The 20290-nt window shown below is 50.6% G+C and overlaps 1 protein-coding gene across 9 annotated transcripts in view; it reads right to left on the bottom strand.

The window, feature by feature from the left end:
* LOC121337134 (DAB2 interacting protein) overlaps positions 1–20290 on the bottom strand; it is a 158563-nt gene that overhangs the window by 36681 nt on the left and 101592 nt on the right. For 7 of the 9 annotated variants that reach the window (XM_041407005.1, XM_041407007.1, XM_041407002.1 and 4 more), the window contains one exon: positions 9–162. In XM_041407005.1, the coding sequence (XP_041262939.1) occupies positions 9–162 (154 nt within the window). Of the gene's footprint in view, positions 1–8; positions 163–6269; positions 6445–6503; positions 7105–20290 lie in introns of those variants that run through there. The other 2 variants (XM_041407008.1, XM_041407009.1) reach the window with 2 other exon arrangements.

Genomic DNA, 20290 nt, shown 5'->3' with positions numbered 1-20290 from the left:
CTCCTTACCTCAAAGCAGTAGTCTTGTCCCAGGATGCTACTGTGGACTGGCTTGATGACCACTTCCTCCTCCATACTGAGATCCAGAGCCTCAACAGCACTACTGGGACTGAGCAGGGACTCGTGGGAGCGCGATTCTTTCAGCCTCGGCATTAGATGGGATCTGGAGGAAAAACGGCACGGTGTCAGAGGATGCTCTCCTTCCCAGAGAAACCTGTCAGCAACATCTGCTAGCAACAACTGCACAATATTCCTGGGAATGTTCTGGCATGAAATAACCAAGGGCCCTGAAGAGCAAGGCCTGCTACGCTGTCCCATTTGTAATTTCTACTCTAAAGGTTCCGTAGCAGGCAGTATGAGCAGTAAAACAATTTTCCCAACTCCGATGCAGTGAGGAGTCAATTCTTTACAGGTTTGCACAATGTGGGGTCTCTGAACTGAATCAAACTCTAAACAGCCACCACACCTGCTGAGGGAGACTTCCCAGGTGTGAGGTGCTCCTAAATGAGACTTCCCAGGTGTGGGGTGCTCCTAAACAAGGCTTCCCAGGTGTGGGGTGCAGCAGTGTGGGTGCATTGGAGGCCAGCTGGCCACAGCACCTGCTGCTGACTCAGCAGCACCACCCGGTCCACAGCACCTGGTGCTGAGCTCTGGTGCTGCCAGAAGCTCACCAGAACACTCACATCTGGATGTGCACTCTGTCACCAACAGCCCTTGGGCTCATGAGCTCTCTCTGATTGTCACACACACATCCCTGGGATGGGGAGAGTTGGAAAATAAGGCTGTGATAGCCCTATTGATTGATCTAAATGCTCTGGAGTCCCACTGGCAGCATTTAGCAGCGGGGAGCCCACAGACAGTGAGCAGAGCACCATTTTTGAGACAGCCAATACAATCAATGGTGCTGTAACTCTTAAAGCAAAACCAGAGAGCTCAAGGGGAAACAAAAAAAAAAAAAAAAAAGAAAGAAAGAAAAAGAAAGAGATAGTTAGGTACTCCCAGGGAAAACACAACAAACCCATGAAGTGGCAAGGGAAAAAATAACTTGAGTGCAAAGGGAGCAGCTGCCTTCTCTACAGCCTGCACCACGTCAGATGTTCCTAGGCCAGAGCTCTGATCCTGGTAACTCTGACCTTTAAAACCTCTGGCAAGCACTTTGGGGGCTCCCAAAGAGACCAAGTGTCCCTGTCTGCAAAGGGGTGTGGCACCTTCTCCAAAGGCACAGAAGGACAGCAAGAAGGGGAGTTTGTGATATTCTCAGCGTGTTCTTTCATGAGCCAAACAACAATGCTCCCAGTATACTCCCAGCTTGCTCTGATGTGTGTGTTGGGTTTTGTTGTTCTCCAGAATGAAGCTGACCAAAACAGAGAGAAATGTCAACAGTGCATGCAAAATTCATCGCTTCCAGTGAAGCACACACCAGGCTGGATCCAGAAAACAGCCCAAGGAGATTCTCAGATAAACGGCAGCAGCAGATGAACAGGTGCTTCTCTAGATTTGCCATTAAGATTCAGGCCATGCATGAAGCCCCAGGTGATAACAGAACTGCCTGTGGCTGGTTCCCTGCCTGAGCTGCTCCATGGACAGCTCTGAGCGCTGGGGCCACCTCCTCCCCAGGGCCACCCAGCCTGGGGACACGCTGCCAAGGGCTCCAGGACACCCGAGGTGCTCCCTGCACCTACCAGGCACCAGCCAGGACCAGCTGTGGTGACACCAGTAAAACATCTGCACAACAGCCACCAGCACAGGCTTTCTGAGGGGACACCCTGCAGCCCCCAGTGCTGAAAGCCCTGCTGGGGTTGGCACAGTTCTGTGCTGGATCAGAAGCCCTGAGCTCCCAGCAAGGCTCTCCATGCCATTAGCCATTCTCTCAGCTGCCCACTCACCCCACATCTCTGTGGCGAGTAAATTGATCTTTAGGAACCCAGCACTGCCATTTCCCAGTACTTTGTGGCAATTTTACACTATTTTCAGAGAAAAGGGTCCCTATCCTTTTCCTCTGAATGATACTGTAAATGAACTCTAATACAGGCACACAGATCAAGTTACCTCTGGATGCTGAGTGCAGAACTAATATCCAGCAGCTCAGGAAATGATAGTACAGACTTCTCACCCAGCCCAGATAAGCTCAGAATCAAGGCATTTCTGGTAAATCTTATTTCCATATTTTACAGATGAAATTAGAAAAGGTAAATAACCAAGCTGAGACTTGCATTCTTGCGTACATAAATATAAATACTGATAAAATAAACCACGACTCAGTACATCACTGAGTTGCATCGCCTCATGCTGGCCTAAGAATTTTTTGTAAAAAATTAAAACAAAACAAGTCTACTTTTCATTTAAAATTACTGCAGCTGGATGGCCCCGGGTGGGAGTGCAGATGTGCTATTTGAAGGATTACCAAGGGAGAGTTTCTCAGGACATACTACGCTCTCACCAGATTCAGCAAATGTGTGTTTATATCCCTCCACACTCTGCCGAATGCCTCTGGGGATCCTAAAATGAAGGGGACTTTTTCAGGGAGGATATTTGTCAGGCCCTTGCCTCAGCAGGATCTGCTCCCACGATGTCTCTCCCTCCCTCCTGGCCGCTCGGATCCAGCCCAGGTCAGCAGCAGGCACGTTTCTCACCAGATGCTGCTCTGTGCAGGGGGAGCGCTGCAGGTCTCAAACCAGCCCTAAAAACCCAGCATCTGCCTGTGTACCAAGGGCTAAGTGGGGAGATGTCATTAATTAGAGCTGTTGGAAATCTCAGCAGCAGGGATGAGGATCTCTCTGCCAGAGCAGCCCTGGCAGGGCAGCACGAGCAGAGCCCCCGTCCCAGGGCTCTGTCCCATCTCTGTTCCAGTGCCCTGCCTTCAAAGGGCACATGATCCTTTCACTTTAATCCTTGTCCCAGGGCAGAGAGCACTCGTGTCCCTCGGTGACATGGCACTGTGGCAGGAGCCCATTTGGTGGAAAACATTTGCCAGTCCCTGTTGCTGCTCCACAGACTTCCCCTCACACCAGCAGTATGAGAAAGGCCACAAGCTGCTCTCCTGAGCCTGAGAGCAGCACCCACAGTGACAGGGACACCTGAGTCCCTGCAGACCTGTGCTGGCCATCAGCCCCCCAAACAGGCAAACACACCTGGAACACCATCTGCTGACAGTGAGCACACACTTCCAAGATGACAGAGGTACTTTGCTCACATCCATCCCCCTACCCTCCCTGTGACGATGCTGCCTGTGGGGCTGTCTGATCTCTTGCTCCAGTAACTTGCTGTGTACTCCAGGTCCTGTCCTGGTTTACGTCAGCTGATCCAATTCCAATCCTACACCTTTGTTTTAATATGCTGGGAACGGCCAGCTGCCCAGAGCCATCTCACAACAGGAACCCTCTTTCCAAACAGCACATTCAGTTCTTTTTGCCAAGGGCCTTTTTAAAATCTCTTTTTACTTGCCTAAAGTTCAGTTGAAATGAAGGGGGAGGAAAAAAATCTCATAAAAGACCACATTAGTTCTAAAGAGAAATAACATTACTGCTACTGGCACTGACCTGGCGAGTCCTGCGGAGCAGCAGCCAGTCTCTGGTTATTAAAGAAAGAGCTCTGCTGCCCGAGAGCAATCAGAGAGGATTGTTGTGCTAAATAATAAAAGTCATAAAACATTACCACGTGAAGGGATGTATCCCCTCTGCCTGTGCCCTCCACAGCCACTTGACTGTCACCAAATCCAACCAGGACCACGCGGACTGCAGGGAAGACTTGCAAAACCAATGATGGAGAAGCAATCCATCCTCTCCTCACCCAACTCCAGGGCTGGGTTTTGAGCAATGGAGGCAGCAAACAGAGCTGCACGGAGGCAACTCTGTCAGTCCTCATTTCAGAGCCTCACCCGCCTGAAACCACCCGTGTGCTGCTCCTGTGGTTTTATGATGAAAACGTTCCTGATTATTTCTGAGAGAGAAACAAACAGAGAACCTGGTGGGTGGCTGCAAAGGGATGGAGCAGACACAAAACGTAACACTGAAACAAAGAGGGGGAAAATTGAAGAGTCTTTCTTAAATTTCCTACTGTTCTGCTCACAGAACATGAGCAGATTGGGGAATTCTGAAGGAAGTCCAGGCCCTAAGCTGAAGAAGCCCCATTGGCACCAGCTGCAGAGCTGGCAGCGTGCATACTTCCCCAGTGTCAGAAGGATTTGGTCTCCCAAATTACATTTGACTCTGTGACACTTCTCCTGGCCAGGAAAGATTTCCTGTGTGTAGCTTTTGAGGCTGACAGTTCTTTCCTGAGCCAGCTGGGGCAGGTTCTCTAGGGCAGCCCTGACCCCCTCCCCTGCCCTCGCCCGCTGCAGGGTCCTCCATGCCCAGGTGCAGCAGAACAGCCCAGCAGATCCACATGCAGCACAGACAGAATCTAAATCTGTCTCCAGCCCGGGGATTAGGGGTTTGTTATGACTGAGAACAAAGTGCACAACTCCAGTAAATTGATTTGCAGCATCAGATGGGAGAAGGATTGTCACAGATGGGAGTAAATCACCCAGCACGCTCTGCCAGCTCCGGCCGGGAGCTCTGCCCGGTGCCACTGCCCCTCCTGAGCCTCACTGCTGCCGGTTCACCCTGGGACTACACCCTGCAGGGCCCAGACTGCTCCCATTTGCTTCCCACTCTCCTCCACAGCAGCTCTCCCCAGGGCTCAGCAGTGCCTGTGTGACCCCCCTCCGCCAGGGCCAACTTCCCAGTGACCTCCCACCACTGCTGGGAGTTCTCATCCCTTCCTCCCCTGTGCCTCATCCTGCTTCAATGTAACAAATAAATATGAAAGCGATGTTGTGGGAATAACCACCACCAACAGCACACAAGAGAACTCGCAGGCTTCCAGAAGATGAAGAATGTTGTTTTTTTTTCCCGTAGAAGAGGACGTGGGGATGAAGTCTCAGCATGCAGCAGCACACCCTTCTCCATGTTCTGCTGCCCTGAACTTTCTCCCGCCGTTCCCCAAACCCCAGCTGCTGATCTCTGCCTGGGAAACTCTGCTCAGCAGACTCAGGATGGGAACCTGGCGTTACAGGTTGCCCTCACTAATGCAACACCTTCCCTGAGCAACACAAAGGACGTGTAATTAAACTTATTAATGCCTGCCCTTGTTTTCAGACTGTTCTCAGTTTCAACTGGCAGCAGGATTAATTACATGCAAAAGGACTCTGTCAGCTCATACCAGATTCCAAACGTTGTTTTTGCCAGAGCAAACCTGAAGGATGATTTTAACCTGTGACATTCACCTGAGCATGGGTATTTGTTTAACAACGGGCCACTCCAAAGTTTGTCAGGGGCAGCCTGCAAGCCCAGCACAGGACAACCAGCAAGGACACCGATGGCATTTGTGACGTGCAAGAAGAGAGGGCATTAGGGGGTAAAGGGCATCAGGAGCAGGATGCAAAAGGTGATCAGAAATATGCATTAATTTCAATCATCAAAAATGTTTTCAAGGAGCCCCTTTCCCATAAGCATAATGGCATCAACATGACACTTTCAACAGAAATGAACACATCAAAAAAATTCCTTTTATCACATCAGCCTAAACAGTGCCAGATCTGGGGACATCCGATGCAAACAGCACTGACAGAGCCACCACTCCAATCTGAAGCCCGAGTCACAGCACAGCCCTGGGAACAAGTTATTCCCGCAGCACCGGCCCTTGGAGCGAGCAGGGACCGTAGGGCCTCAACAAACACCGGGGACACGTCCATGGCAGCAGAAGCAAAACCGGGACGCAGGGACCGAGGCAGAGCCCCCTGCTCCCTGCCAGCACTCACGGGGTGCTCCCAGCTGCACCCCAGAATCACCACCATCCGCAGGGGGAGCAGGCTGGGGATAAAGGGTTTCATTTTTATCACCTAAATTTTGCGTAACATCAATCTGGAGGCGGAATCTGGACAAGGCGGCAAAGGCGAGGCAGGATGTGTCCTCCTGGACCAACCACACGGAAATGGAGCCGCAAGGCCCATCTGCACAGCGCGGCTGCCGAGCCCGGGCACGGATGATGAAACGCCGCCCAGGATGGAAACAAACCGCGACTGCACGGAACGAGGGACGGAGCGCGGCCGCCCATCCCCGGGCCGGGCCGGGAGCGGCTGTCAGCGCCGGTCCTTCCACCGCCCCGGCCCCCCCCGGAGCGCGGGCTCGCCTTGGGGGGCAGCGGGTGCGTTTCGCTCTCCGTCGCGGCCCGGAGTACCCCCGAGCCGCCCAGCAGCGTCCCGTGCCCCGCGGTCCCCGAGCCGCTCACCCCTCGTCTCATGCCGCCTCTCCCGCCCGTCGCCCTCATTCTGTTGTGATAAACCGGGGTACACGCAGCTCTCCGGGAGCCCGAGTCGTGCGGAGGCTGCCCCGGGCACCGCTGGCCCCGCCGCGTCCCCCGGCCCGGCACCGGGAGGGGAGGGACGGCGCCGCCCGCCCGCCTGTCCCTGCCCTCGGCCGCGCATCGCATTCCTTTCCCGTTTCGGAGAGCCGAGTCACTGACCTTTGCAGCAGTGCGATCCACAGCAGGGAGTAGCGCCTGCAGCAGCAGCCGGCGGCCCCTGCGTGAGCCATGGTCCGCACCCCGCACGGAGCGCGCCCGCATCGGCGCGGACTTCACCGGGGGGCTCCGGGCCGGGCTCCCCGGCCGGGTCCGGGGGCGCGGGGCTCAGGCCCGGGCGACCTCACGGAACGCGGGGCCCGGGGCAGCAGGTGAGCGGCAAAGATGTGAGGCAGCGGAGAGGAGACGGAAAGGCTGCGCGGCATGGTCCCACTGTCCCGACTGCCACCATCCTCAGCCAGCCCACGCCGACACGTTCCCAGAGCCAGACTGCTGCTGTCATCCTGGCGTATTCAAATGCCTCCATTACTCATCAAGAACAAAGTAGGACTATCTAGTAAATGAAAAACCACCACATGGCACTGTCCCCTGCCTCTTACTGATGGCTGCTTCCTCTTCCACTTTTCAAAGGCTACTGTCCACGTCTGCAACAAAGCACAAATCCAGCAGCTCATGCGAGGCAGCTCCGGATCAGCGGAGAAAGCCGACACCTGGGCTGCGAACGCTGGTCAGCTTTGGAGGGGCAAACACCAACAGCGATAAACATCCCCCAGGTGACAGGAATACTCGAGGTTCCCCCAGAGCACAGGAGAAGGAAGCAGGTCTCAGAGTGGGAGGTCACAGGAGCAAATCCTGCCCGAGGCAGCAGGCACAAGTCTCGCCTCCTCCAGGGACACACAAGCCGGATTCCCAGACAGACCATTCCTCCAGCCAGAGCCACCGGGAACGGAACCGACAAACCAGTCAAAATTCGCAGGTTCTCTGCCCAGTTCCAACACTAACTCTGCACAGCCACCCCTACACGTCTCCTCCTCAGCCAGAGAGGTGGCCATGACCCTCTCACTGCCAAAGCATCCAGAAAACGTGAAGCAGCATTATTACTGGGTTTGGCTAACAAGGAGCGCGGTCACCTAAGGCCAGTGGGGTCCCTTCTTCCTTCCAGAGCAAACTGGTCCCCAGCGTGTGCTGGGGACAATGGCACCAGCTCATCAGCCACGCTGGCAGCAGAACGCCCCAGTCTCTGCCTGTCCCTCCTTCCCTCCTTAGTGGAGGACATGCAGACCCCCATTCCCTTGAAGTCTGCAAACAGCGCTCTGGATTTAGCACATTTTGCCTCATTTTTGCCTCCCCCATTCCCCCCATCAGCAGTTTGAAGTTTTCTCACCCTTTGCTGGCAGATGCCATGCAGAGAGACAAGCTCGCTGTCCTTGATCTGCTTTTCAGGGCTTCTATAAAGTAGGGCACCAGCATCAACCCAGCGTCAGGTTTTTGATACATTGCTGGAGTAGCCAAAAATAATAACAGGCAGCTTCAGTCAATCTTCTCCTTCTCAAACCTGCAGCAGCAGCAGCACGGGGGTCCTTTGTGTGGCAGAGCAAAACGACAGTGCCTGCCAGGCTGTGATGCCAGTCAGCAATCCAGGGCCATTCCCGCCTGCCAGCCAGGCTGCCCCGAGTCCCACTCGTGGCTCCTCACACGGAGCTCTTGCCTTGTGGGGTCCCCTTCCCCAGAGCCATCCGTGTTTTGCTCTCCGTATTTCCTTCAGCAGCTTATCTCTGCGGCTGCTACGAAATGCTAAGGTCAAGTTACAGTTTTACCAAGCCTTTTATCTCCCTGGCAAGGCACGAAAACGCAGAACCTGAACTTTGGAACGAGCCTTCGCACCTGCACTGGGTGGAGAGCGGAGCAGACCCAAGGCAGTGGGAGAGGGAGAATTCAGGTTCTCCCTGCAGCCCAGCACTGGAACAGACTCTGTTGCACATTCAGACACTTTACTGGGACACTCTGGAAGGAAGTTCTGAACCCACCAAACCTGTGGCAGCTCCAGCTGACATAAGGACCCTGCACAGCTCTGCTACAGCTTCCACATGACAGCAAAGACCAGCAGGACCCAGTGAAAGAGCTCTGTCTGCTGGGAACTGCCCAGTTGAATTCCCCCTGTCCCAAACCTGAAATTCCAGATGGTTGGTCTGTGCAGGACTGGGAAGTGAGCCAGGCATCAGGGGATGAGGTAACGCTTGACCTTGTAGCTTGTGGGACTGTTGTGCTGCACATTGATTCTCCACACTCACCTCAGCAAATGACAACTGTGTTTTCCCAAAGTGACATGGGGAGTGTCACTGTGCCCCTGTCCCACTGATCACTCTGGGGTTGGGCTGGTGTCTTAAACACACAAACCTGTTGGGACACAGATCTGGAATGCACAGGCCATTCCTTGCCCTCTCCCTCTCTGTGGTCTCTGGACTGAACACCTGTGTGGCTCAGGAGATACAGAAAGAAACTAAAACTCTGCAGACCAGGGCCTTGGGGTCTGCTCTGTCCCTGTCCCCGTCCCCAGGGAGTGCCAGGCAGTGAGGAGCCACATTCCACTGACTCAGTGTTCAAACACTGCTGCAGGGAGCATTTACTGCCACCAAGAAGAACTTGCACATCGAAGGCTCAGCTCATTTTCTCCAAGCCAAGGTTTATCCAGCTTCCTTCCAGTGAGCTCGTAGCTCACTCCTCGTGTGCACAAGGTGTTGTTTCCCTGCAGCCAGCTGTTCCCTCTGTGCAGCAGGTGATACAGAGGTGCATGGCACAGCCAGAGCTGTGACTGCCCCTGCAGTGCTGGCACTGTCCCCAGGCACTGTGTGTGACCTCCACCCCACCCCTTCTCCACATTTACACCTCCTGTTCCTGACAGGATCCCAGCACCACCCACCCTGCTCTCTGCTCAACAAATTGTGAAAGGAAAGCCACTGTGCCCAGTCAGGGCAGCTAAAGAGTATTTTTCCATGGGTTATTAGAGGAAGTTTTCCATTCCCAGTTATTATTTGTATTATTTTTAGTCCCCTTTTCTTGGGTCACATTTTCTCCTCTGGTCCCAGCCAGGCCTGGCTGACTCTGTTTTCTTGGCTGGTCAGAGCTTTGCCTCCAGCCTTTCCACACTCCAGCCGTGTTTGCCTTTCAGAGCTATTAAACCCAGATATCTCTCACTTTTTATTGACTGTGAAGCCACTGCTTTGTGCTTTATGACCACGCTGTCTATCACTGGGAAACAAACAATTTCCTAAGAACCTCAAGGAGTCAGCAATGGAAGGGATTGTGATTACCCACATCTACTCCAAATTTACAGTTGAATTCAAATAGCCATTGATGTCATAAATGCACTTGTTTTCTAAAGTTTGAACAATCCCATATTCCAGCACAATTAACATGATGATACATGGGTTTGCACGGCTGTTACTGATTGCTGCTTCTCCCCCTGCTGCACTGACCCCCAAAGCTGAGCTGCAGTCATGGGGCAGAGTTGACTCAAGCACCCCTGAAAAATGGGGCACTGTTTCAATAGTGTTTATACTGAAAGAATATTTCACTCTGCCTCCATCCCCCTTTCACAGCACCCAGGCATCTGACTGGCCAATTTCTCTTTCTGCTTATAATTAGCTTCACTTTTCTGCTCTCCTGGATAAGCATTAGGCTTTCCTCTAGGAATGTAATCCCAATCCACAGGAAACCTGTCTTTATTGAGATGCCACTCGTCTTTTCTGCAGGTTTTATTTAAAACAGAACATTGTTATTAGCAGCAGATTTTTCTAAACCTTTTTGTGAGGTCCCATTCCTGCAAACATCCAATATCATTCCGTGTGATTAGTCTCGCTTCAGAGACACCACTTAACATTCAACCACAATTTGAGCCAAGGCATTTGCAGGAGTCAAGTTTTGAATTTCAAATCAAAACTACAGAGGGGTACCAGTGGCGAATGACTTTGAGCCTGACAAACACAAATAGGTGTTTTAGCATCTAAACTACATTTTCCTGTGATTTGTCCTTCTGTCTAACCATACTGGCCTGTATAATGGCTTCAGTTTAATAGGGAAGAGCTGACTTTGGAGGCTGAATGATGTTCAACAAAATGATGTTCTTAAAAAGCAATATCCAAAGAATGCAAAATTTATAATCAGAATAAAGTTGGGAAAATATTCTTTTGCTGAACTTCCTTTAAAGAAAAAAAGAAGAAAAGCTCAAAGCATTTTAAAGTTTGTTTGTGGTTTTTTAATCCATAGCTGGCACCAGGATATAAAGCTAATTTCTTCCAATTGCTATTTGCCTTTTAGCCAGATAGGTTTTAGTGTCTTCTAGGGATGGATATAAAGCATATCATTCTCATGGGAGCCTTCTTTTCAGATGGATGAGAGCTTCTTTTTCTATGGCCTTTTCTGGGAATGACCCCTTTGCTTCCCCCAGAGCAGAGTGAGGCACAGCTCTGCACCAAACCCAGGTCAGCCCCAGGACCTCGCTGGACCATCCTGACTCTCCTGGACCATTCCAGACTCCATGAGCAGGGATTAAACTTGGCAGTACTGGGGTGCACTGCATCACTTCTCCAGCTCATTTTTTTAAGTGCAAGTATCATTATTGCATTCTCCATGCAATGCCAAGGGCTGCTACTTCCAGAGCTGATGTAAAAATTGTTATTAAAACTTAGAAACTGTGAAAAACTCTTAAAGAAAGTCCAAATCCTGGCACTGCCCTAAATTAAATTACAGCCAGGAGCTGCCAGGGGTACCTGGATAAGCACAGAGCCAAGCGTGCATGCAGTCCTTATCCACAGCCCACACCTGCTGCTCCCTCCTGGAAGTTTCACTAATGAACACAGTGTACAGCCCAGAGGATTTCAGATAAGGGAAAGGTCAGGGTGAAGACTCAGGAGTGAAGAACAGATTGAGCGGGGTTCATAAATGAAAACCCCATTTTAAATCTAAAATTAATTTTTTCAATAAATTAGGGCAAGAGAGCTTACCTCCAGCTCAGACAATGCAGCTTTCCCTGGATATGGACCACTGGCAGCAGGAGGAAGCACGTGTGCTCAGGAATCAATGCTAATACCCTCAAAAATTAATCTCTGAAAACTGTTTCAATGGAATAGAAACGATTTCATATAAATCTCGGCATAGCAAGAGCTGACAGAATATCACAGTGATACCTGGAGTAGGTACAGACTGAAAAAAAACAGGTTTTGTCTTTTCTCACACAGGGTTGGTGTGGTTGCTCTGCCTTTGTGTGCCTCAGTTTCCCCACTGCAGACACAGGCAGGAGTCTGTGAGAGCTGCTGGGGTCTGCTAAGAGCCAACTGGGGTTGCCCAGGGTGGAGGTGGCTTCCCCAAGATGGAAACACTGCCCATCCCTGGGAGATGAGAGTCCTGGCTTGGCTTTGAGCACACAGCCAGCACTGCTCTCCCCAGGGAAGGGAGGCCACGGGAGCTGCACTCGGAATGTGTCTGGGAATGGCAGTGTCTGTGCTACCTGCAGGACCAAGGCAGCCACGGTGGCAACAAGCTTTGCAGATATAAATCAGCCCTCAGAAGAGCAGAGTCTCAGCCTGGCTGAATAATGCATTAATTAAAAGAAGACAATGAGCAGAGTGTCAGCTTTGCTGCTGACAATTCACCCGGGGAGCTGCAGCCCCCCCTTGGCTCCAGCTGAGCTTCCAGGGGCTCCTGTTGCTCCTGCCCCGAGCACCCAGCCCACAGCTTGGCACAAATCCTGGGAAAGGGACCCAGAGCCTGGCTGCCAGCAAAAGGAGAAGGAGCTGCAGAGCCATTCCTGTAAATGCCAGGCAGTCAGACCCAGTAAATCATCCTGGCCTGAAACACTTTTTATGTTTTTCATGTGGATGTGGAGAATCCTGAATGAGTTCTCCCCATGAATATCTCCACCCTCATCTTCTAAACAAGGGAGCCAGAGGGAGGCTTGACCTAAAGCTTCTCCCTGTGGAAGGGGATGGAGGCAGGAGCAGGGGCAGGTGAGCCCCAGTGAAGGAGCTGTACAGCAGAAGCAACTTTCTTTTCTAGCCAAGCTATTTTAAAACAATCTAGTTAGACAGATGCAAAGCACTGACACAGATGCACTGAAACTGGTTTGATCCTTGCCTGAACAGGATTAACTTGCCTCAGTTATTAACCAAATTAAACCCAGCTCATCATCATTGCAAAAATGACTTTATTTTACACTCACAGTTGTGCAGAATTTTTGTAGACAGAACCTGGATGGATTTTCCTTTGTGATGGGTGTTCAAGGTCACCAGAGAGCTCCCCAGAACCCAGCCCAGTCTCAGTTAACTCCCTGAGATAACCTGTGCCTGTCTCACCTGCAATTTTTGTCCATTCTTAATGTCTAAACCTACATTTTAGGCCATTAGCCTGTACTGATCACAGGAAAAGTTGAAACTACTCAGACACACTAAGAGCCTGAGTTGATGTAAAGTAGATTGAGTTAAAATAAAAAGAGTTGCACAGACACTTTCCTTTCTGTTGGGGCTCACTCCTGACTCCCAGTCCAGGCTCTGCCTTTTCCACTCACCACACCACTGGCATTGCTTTGCAGTTCCCAACTCTGCAGGGTAAAATCTGCAGGGCAGAGCCCAAAAATCCTTATTTTACTTTCTTCTGAGAAAACGCAAAATGTTAAAAATGTTTGGATCTGGTTTAGATTTTGTTCTTGTATTTAATTTCTCAAAACACCAATTTCCACAAATATTTTCTCTTCCTCTGACGGAATATAAAACTATCATCCAAGTGGGAAGAGCCAACAATCCCCTGTGCCCTGCTGCCCATCCGCTGAACTGCTGCTATGCCGCTGCACTAAACCACTTTTTCTCATCCTGACAGATGCTAAGCTTAGGTCAAATCCCTGGGAATACGCAGGGCCAGCGTATGTTCTCATAAACAAAACTGCAATCTGCTCCTGAGCTGATGAGGCTGCCCTGGATTTACACCGTGCCTGGAACCATGCACAGCTCCATGGTGAAAACTGCACAGAATATCCAGGTGCTGTGGCCAGCAAGGAAGGCAGAGAGGGGAGCAGGGGGTGCTGGCCTGGGTGGGCACAGCCCGGGAATGTCCCATCCCAGAGGCAGGGAGGAGTGTGGCTCACCTCCCTGCAGTGACAGGGGCTGCTCCTCCTGTCCCTGCCTGGCTCCAGGAGAGGGCCTGGCTGCCTTTATCTTCCATTCCAAACTGAAAGCACCGGGTGAGTTTCCAAAAAGAGCAACTGTGCTCTAAACACAGCGAAAAAGCAAAGTCCATCCTGGTCTGAGCAGCCCCAGCTGCTTCCTGCTCCATCACAAACAGCAGCCCTGAGCCTCTGATGTCACCATCCTGCACCAGCAGCATTAAAGCCTAAAATGGCTCCATAAATCAGCTGGAGCTGTTTGAAAAGGACATTCTGCGTGGCCCTGGATTGTACAGTCCTCTCCAGGACAGGACCCTCAGGCATGCCCTGATGTCCCTGTCACAGGGTGGGAGGCAGAGCAGGATTCACCTGGGAGGACACAGGCACAGCTGAACGCCAGGGATTCAGCTGAAGCTCTGAAACAATTTAGGTGAAAGGGGAGCTCATTTCAGCAAGAGCTGTGCCACCTCCCCAGCCAGGAGCCCAGCCAGGAGCTGTCACTGCCCCACAGAGACGTGTCCCTGCCCTGGGCTGTACCCCATGCAGAAGAGTGGGGTACCCACACTCTGCCCCAGCCAGAGGCCACGTGGGGCTGCCAGGGGGGAATGGCTCTGGGGACCTCACCCAGTGCCACTCCTGTGGTGCTCCCCAGAAGCAGCAGGTCTGCCCTCCCCTGCCCATTTGGTCTCAAGCCCTGAGGCACAAAGCTCCATTTCCTACTACCAGCCCGGTGTTCCTGCTCTGCCCTGCTGTGTTTGCAGCTCCCTGACTCCATCCCCCAGCCCAGGCCAAGGCTGCCAGCTCCAAACCCAGACACACACACAGAGCCACAGCCACACAGGGGACTGGCAGTGGGCTCCTGGAGCTGGGCACGTGCGCTGTGATTGATTCTGGAGCTGTGCCTGCCCTGCCAGGGCTGGCTGTCCCCAGGGAAGCACCAGCCTGTCAATTCCAGGGACAGAGCCAGCTCCTGGGAGTGACCCACACGGGCTGGGACCGAGCACTGCACAGCCTCCAGTCCTGTCTCACTCACAGGGCACAGTTCAGACTGCTGGGCTCACAGGTGGCACAGGGACAGGCCTGGCACAGGGCACGCTGCTGAGAGATTAAAACGACTGCCAAGTGAGAAAAATGTTCCATGATTTCTTCACTTCCTTGGACACTTGAAAAAAGCACAAGTGATGAGGATCTGGCTGGCTGATGCGAGGAAAAAGCAGGAATCTTCCCTGGGATGAAGGATGGGTTAAATGCTCTGTGCTCTCCAACCTACAGCTCTTGCAAAACCCAGATGCACCAGCAGCTGCCACACAGAATACAGAGAATTTGGGAAAAGCTGCCAAGTGCCTTGTCTGTTAAGTGCCTACAACACTCACATCCATGTTGCAAATGATGGGATAAAAACTTAAGATTTTTTGCTTATGGATATTTTTTTTCCTTAGCATTGTTTTTTTTTTTTTTTTAAAGCGATTAGAGCTGAAGGAATGTGTTAGCCCTGGGATAAAAACTTAAGATTTTTTGCTTATGGATATTTTTTTTCCTTAGCATTGTTTTTTTTTTTAAAGTGATTAGAGCTGAAGGAATGTGTTAGCCGAGTCCCTGGACAAAAATCAGTTTCAGTTCTGGGAGCTGCAAGGATGCAGCAAAGGAGTGAATATTATACCCAAATCTGAACATTGTGGCTTGGGAGAAGGCAATAAAAACCTCCCTGCATTAGGCTGATGTGCAATTCCTGAGTACAGTCTTGGCCTGCCTTTGACATGTGGCTTCCCTTATTCCATCCCTTAAACACTTTATTACTTTATACACTTTAGGAAACAAAACAACTTTTAAATTCCTTTGCCTGTAGAAGTGTGAAAACAACTCCTTCCTAAATGCAGTGAGATCCCAAGTGGAGCCAGGAAGCCACTTGAGTTGTGCACCATAAACACTTCCACAATGTGAATTAATAAGTCTCTCTGAGGAGCGGGAAGTGTGCCACATGCAGCATTTCTGAGTCCACAGCCCTTTTATCTAAGTTGTTTTTTCCTTTATCCTTGTCTCCCTCCATGACAGTTTGGAGATTTTTGGCATCCAAACTGCAGCCTGGCTTGTCAAGCTAAGCATCAACTGAGCCTTTATATGTACGTGAGAAATGAGAATAGAGACAAAAATAGTTATTAACTGTGCTTTTAGAATACTGAACAAGCAAAATGGCTGTGTGCCAGTAAAGGCAGGGTTTGGAGCAGTTCTGATCCACATCTGTTTGACAGCGGCCAGCACTGCCAGCTCCAGCAGAGCTGCTCCTGGGGCTGGATGGGAGATTGTCCTTCTGCACGGTTCTGTCACCTGAGGACGCCGTGTTGGGGCAGTGACCACATCAGCAGGTGGCAAGGGGCAAGTTTCACACTGCAGATTGGTGCTGCTGCACTGCCTGCACCGTGGCAGGACGGGAGGCTGCTCCTGGAGCACATCAGCGCTCCGGGCGCTGCGATGCTCCGTGCTGCAGACCAGTCATGGTACATGGGGACAGTGGGGAGAGTCCCCTCCCAATGCACCTTGTGACACTGGCAGGGGTCCTCTCAGAGCCCTCAGCATTCCAAGGAAGAGCCAAGCCCATCCCTTGGCTCTCAGAGGGCCGGAGTGCCCTGCAGGGTCCCTGCTTCCAGCACAGTGACGTTCCTTCCCTCAATCACATCCACACAAACTGTTTCTCAGAGATGATCCCAGCTTGCTGCAAACACGAAAACAAGTTTGGAAACACTGGGAACACTGGACTCCATTAAAAAGAAGTGATCCATGCCAAGGCTGAGAGAACAGGAATGTGACCCAGCGGGACAGCCTTGGCTTGCAAATGGCTCGTGGACAAAGCTCGCTCTCTCCCTTGCTTTTCACCACTGCCAAGCAATGCCTCGCTCCCTTTATTCTGGCAAGTGCCTTCACTAAAATGTACAAGAATTTCTCTCCATGGAGGGAATTTTAGAGGAGAAAATGGAAAACGGTGCTGGGTGACCAGCTGGAGTTCAGCAAGGTGCTGGAACAAAGTCCTGCAAGGCTGTTATGGATGGCAGAACACCCAGCCCAGGACTGCAGGATGCTGCAATACCTGTGCCACACTTGGAATGGAATTTTAATTATAAATAGAAACAATAGACATGGCCCAGATCCTCACTCACTGCCTGGTGTCCTCCCCACGCTTTGAAAAAAAGCCACTAAAATCAGAGAAGCTCAGCTCCCCATTACAAGACTGCTAAAAACTCCAGTTCCTTTAGCAATTACTATAAAATACTTTCAGGCAGTTTTTAAAGGCATTAGTGAGATAAAATGAAGAAAAGAAATACTGCTGTTAAAGCTATGTTAACCATTCCCCTTATCATCCAGCCACTTTATTTTAATGAGGTTTGTTTTACTTCTGCTATTTGCTTTGTCACACGGTGCAAGTCTCTGAGTATTTCTGGGTGAGATAAATGACTTTGGAGCAGGTGGGGCTGGCAGAGCTGTGGCCTGGTGGATGCCAGCCAGGCTGGGCACGCTGTTGTCACTCATGCCCTGTGTCACAGTGGGCAGGCAGAGCCTCTGCTTCCATCCCAGCACAGCTCTGAGGGATGAAGATCAGAGGGCTCGGAGAGAGCCGATGCCACGAGTGGGAACACAGCTACAGGAGCTTTATTTATGGTGATATTAAATATGCAACAATCATTCCCCAACATCAGAGTAATAAACATCACTGCTCCATCTGATCTGGAATCAGCAAGCATGCTTCTCACATTCACAGGGAGAGACAAAATGCTGAATTATTTATGCTTTGACTATGAACAAATATAGAGAAAATAAGTGAGTTCGGTACAATGCAGCAGAGCAGATTCAGGGCAGATTATTGTACATCTTTCAATCAAAACAGACTCTCTCATTACTCTAAACAATTGTTTCTCCTCCAAAAAAAGTGAGTTAAGGAAGTCTAATTAAGGGATACAGCAATTCCATAGGAAGGCAGGGCTGACTGACTTCCCAGCACGTGGGAAGATCCATTTGGTAGGAGCAAATGTATTCCCAGCTATGTTCTATGAACTCCTTCTAAACCAAAAGAATTCGATGTGGTCACCAAGTACCAAAGCAGCAAACACAAAACTGGGCCACTCTGCCTCATATTTGCACTTCTCATCATGAGCCATACTGTGCCAGGCTTCTGTGGGAAGCAGAGGAGCTCTCTGGACGTGGAGTGTGTGGCTGTGCTGAGCCTCAGCCCTGCCACAGACGGATTTTAAGTGTCCCTGGAAGCTCTGTCATTAAATGAATGAAAGGAGGATACTCCAGAGCTGCACAGACACCTTCCTACTTTCCATATAAATGCAGGATCAGTGTTACACCTTCCACTGCCCTGAGACCTGCAGCCAGAATTAGCTGATGTTTGCCATGCCCCGCTGACATTTCAAGCTTGGCAGGAATAAAAATCCACAGCGAAAGTGGTGCAACTGCAGGAGGAATGACAAGAATTCTGGGACAGGAATGCCCTCAGAGCCTGATTTTCAGCAGCCACATCAAGCCCTTTGCTACCCACATGTGTATGCATGTGATAGGGAAGGGGATGAGATGGGAAAGAGGGGATGAGAGTTGTCCTTCAATTTCTCAACAGTTTCTTAACTTAAATCCTTCATTCTGAGCATAAGTACTAAATCAGGCTCAAGGAAGGAAAAACTTAATTAATCAGAGGTAGCCAAGTTCAAAGTGCGCTTGGGGTCAGCTTTATTGCTCTCCTTCACTTTGGAGGTACAGGGTTTATGGATAATCCCTGTCTGCTGCAGAATGTGGTGCTGAGTATTATTTCCTGGCAGTAACTAAATTTGAAGGTGTCCTTTCCTTCCACTCATCTTTTTAAAGTTTAATATTGTCACTGAGATACAACTGAGGGCCATATATAGCACAAGGGTTTAAAATGCCATGCCCAGCCTGCTGACACCTGGTTCCAGCTCCACTCCCCTCACCAAGGCTTTTGATCCCAGTCAAACTGGGAATTACTGGAGATGAAAAAGGGCTGTGTGGTGCCCTGAGGTAACAGGCCAAGCAAGCCCTCTATTGTCTGCTTGCTGGGTACCTCCACATCCAGAGCTCTCTGCTCAGTCCAGGGAACTGTATCATCAGAAAAACCACTTGATTATCTCCATAACAAACACTTGATTTTCTCCATGCACGGAATCACTCCAGAATTTAACCAATACCAACAGCCATCCATTACCTGATTAAACACCAGCAGTGACAACACCATCAAAAGCAGAATCAGGTGTTTGTGGAGCACCCCCTTGGCAGAACCAGTCTGCAGAGCTGCCCACACACCCTGCACCAGCCCGTGGACTCGGGGGTCTGATCCTGCCCTGAACTGGGTGTTCCCTGCCCCCAGTGCTGGGAGTGAGCTGCCAGACATTTCCCTTGGTCTGGAACAGCCCCAGTTCCTGTGTGTGGGGCAGGGGGCACAGGGTTCTGTGCCCAGCAGCCCATTCCCCAGCCAGGGAAGGAGGATTCTCCCACAACACACTCAGAACTGGCTTTTTCCTTATTCCCAACCAGCTGGCAGCAGGCTGGGGGAGTTATTTTGTCAGAGCTGGACATGTTTGGTCATGGATCATCATGTTCACTCTGGACAGAGAGCCCTGCTCCATCAGCCCCAGCAGGAGCAGAGGGATGAAGGAGCTGCCTGGGCCCTGGCCAGCCTGGGCAGGTGCAGGGGCTCCCCAAGGGCTGCCTCAGTGCCCTGAGGGATCTGTGCCAGAGACCAGCAACTTCCAGGGAAGCATTTGTTGAGCCTGGGATGGGGAGTTCTACCCCATGCCTAAATAGTAAAGCCAGCATTTAGTTCCTTCATCTCCACACGAAGTATCTCATTTCAATTTAATTTCACAGTTGTAATGGATTTTTCAAAAATATTCAAGAACATATTTACTTTCCAACATCTTATTTCCTTTCACATTTGAAAAAACTTTCTATCTAATCCCTCAAGTCATCCTACAGTCTGAATAATTTCAGGTTTTTAATCAATAGCTGTCAGACTTGTCAAATTACTTTAGGGACCACAAAGCAATTTTTAAACATTCATAAACCCTCGTAGAACAGTTAAGTGCACTGAATTTTAAAAGAAAGAGGAACTGAATAACACTGATCAAATAGGATTATATTCTGGCAAATTATAAATTAGTTTTTTTATGAATTTTCTCACAGCTACTTATCTAGTGTCAGGCTTCTTCTACTGCAGGAAGAAGTGACTGTTCACCTCTAGAGAAAGAAACCTTTTCTCTCCTGTCTCCAAGCCTCCTTAGCAGGAACGGGGTGCAACGCCTTTTTTGTTGTCTTTTTTAAAAGCAACACCATTACCCAGCCAGCTCCCCAGGGGTTCTCTCCACCATCCTGCTGCCTGGGCCAGAGATGGCCAAGCTGCTGCTCCGAAGCTCTGCAAATGCATCTTGGCTCCTGGCATCCTTCCCAACACAGTCTTTGCTTCCCAGTGTGCTTCTGGCATGTGCATCTGTCTGACACGTCAGTCTAGAAATGAGGGTCGCCAAAAGTTCTCCATTTATTGGACATCTGTACCAAAGCACAGCTTGAACTTTTTATGGGGCTGATTTTGCACATTGCATTAAGGCAAACTCTGAGGTGACTGTGGGAGCCTGTGCTGCTGTTGCCTGTGCTGTGTTTGCTCTGGGAGGAGAGATCAGGAACATCTGAAGAAGTCAAACATGTTTCTCCAGAAATGACTTTACACACCACAGTCCCACGTCACCACTGCAGCGTCTTTCCCAAATTTGAGGGATGTGGCCTGAACAGGGAGGAA

This window comes from Onychostruthus taczanowskii, unplaced genomic scaffold, assembly GCF_017590055.1.
Source record: "Onychostruthus taczanowskii isolate IOZ18803 unplaced genomic scaffold, ASM1759005v1 scaffold25, whole genome shotgun sequence".
Classification (NCBI taxonomy): Eukaryota; Metazoa; Chordata; class Aves; order Passeriformes; family Passeridae; genus Onychostruthus; species Onychostruthus taczanowskii.
This window is presented reverse-complemented; position numbering and strand designations above follow the sequence as displayed.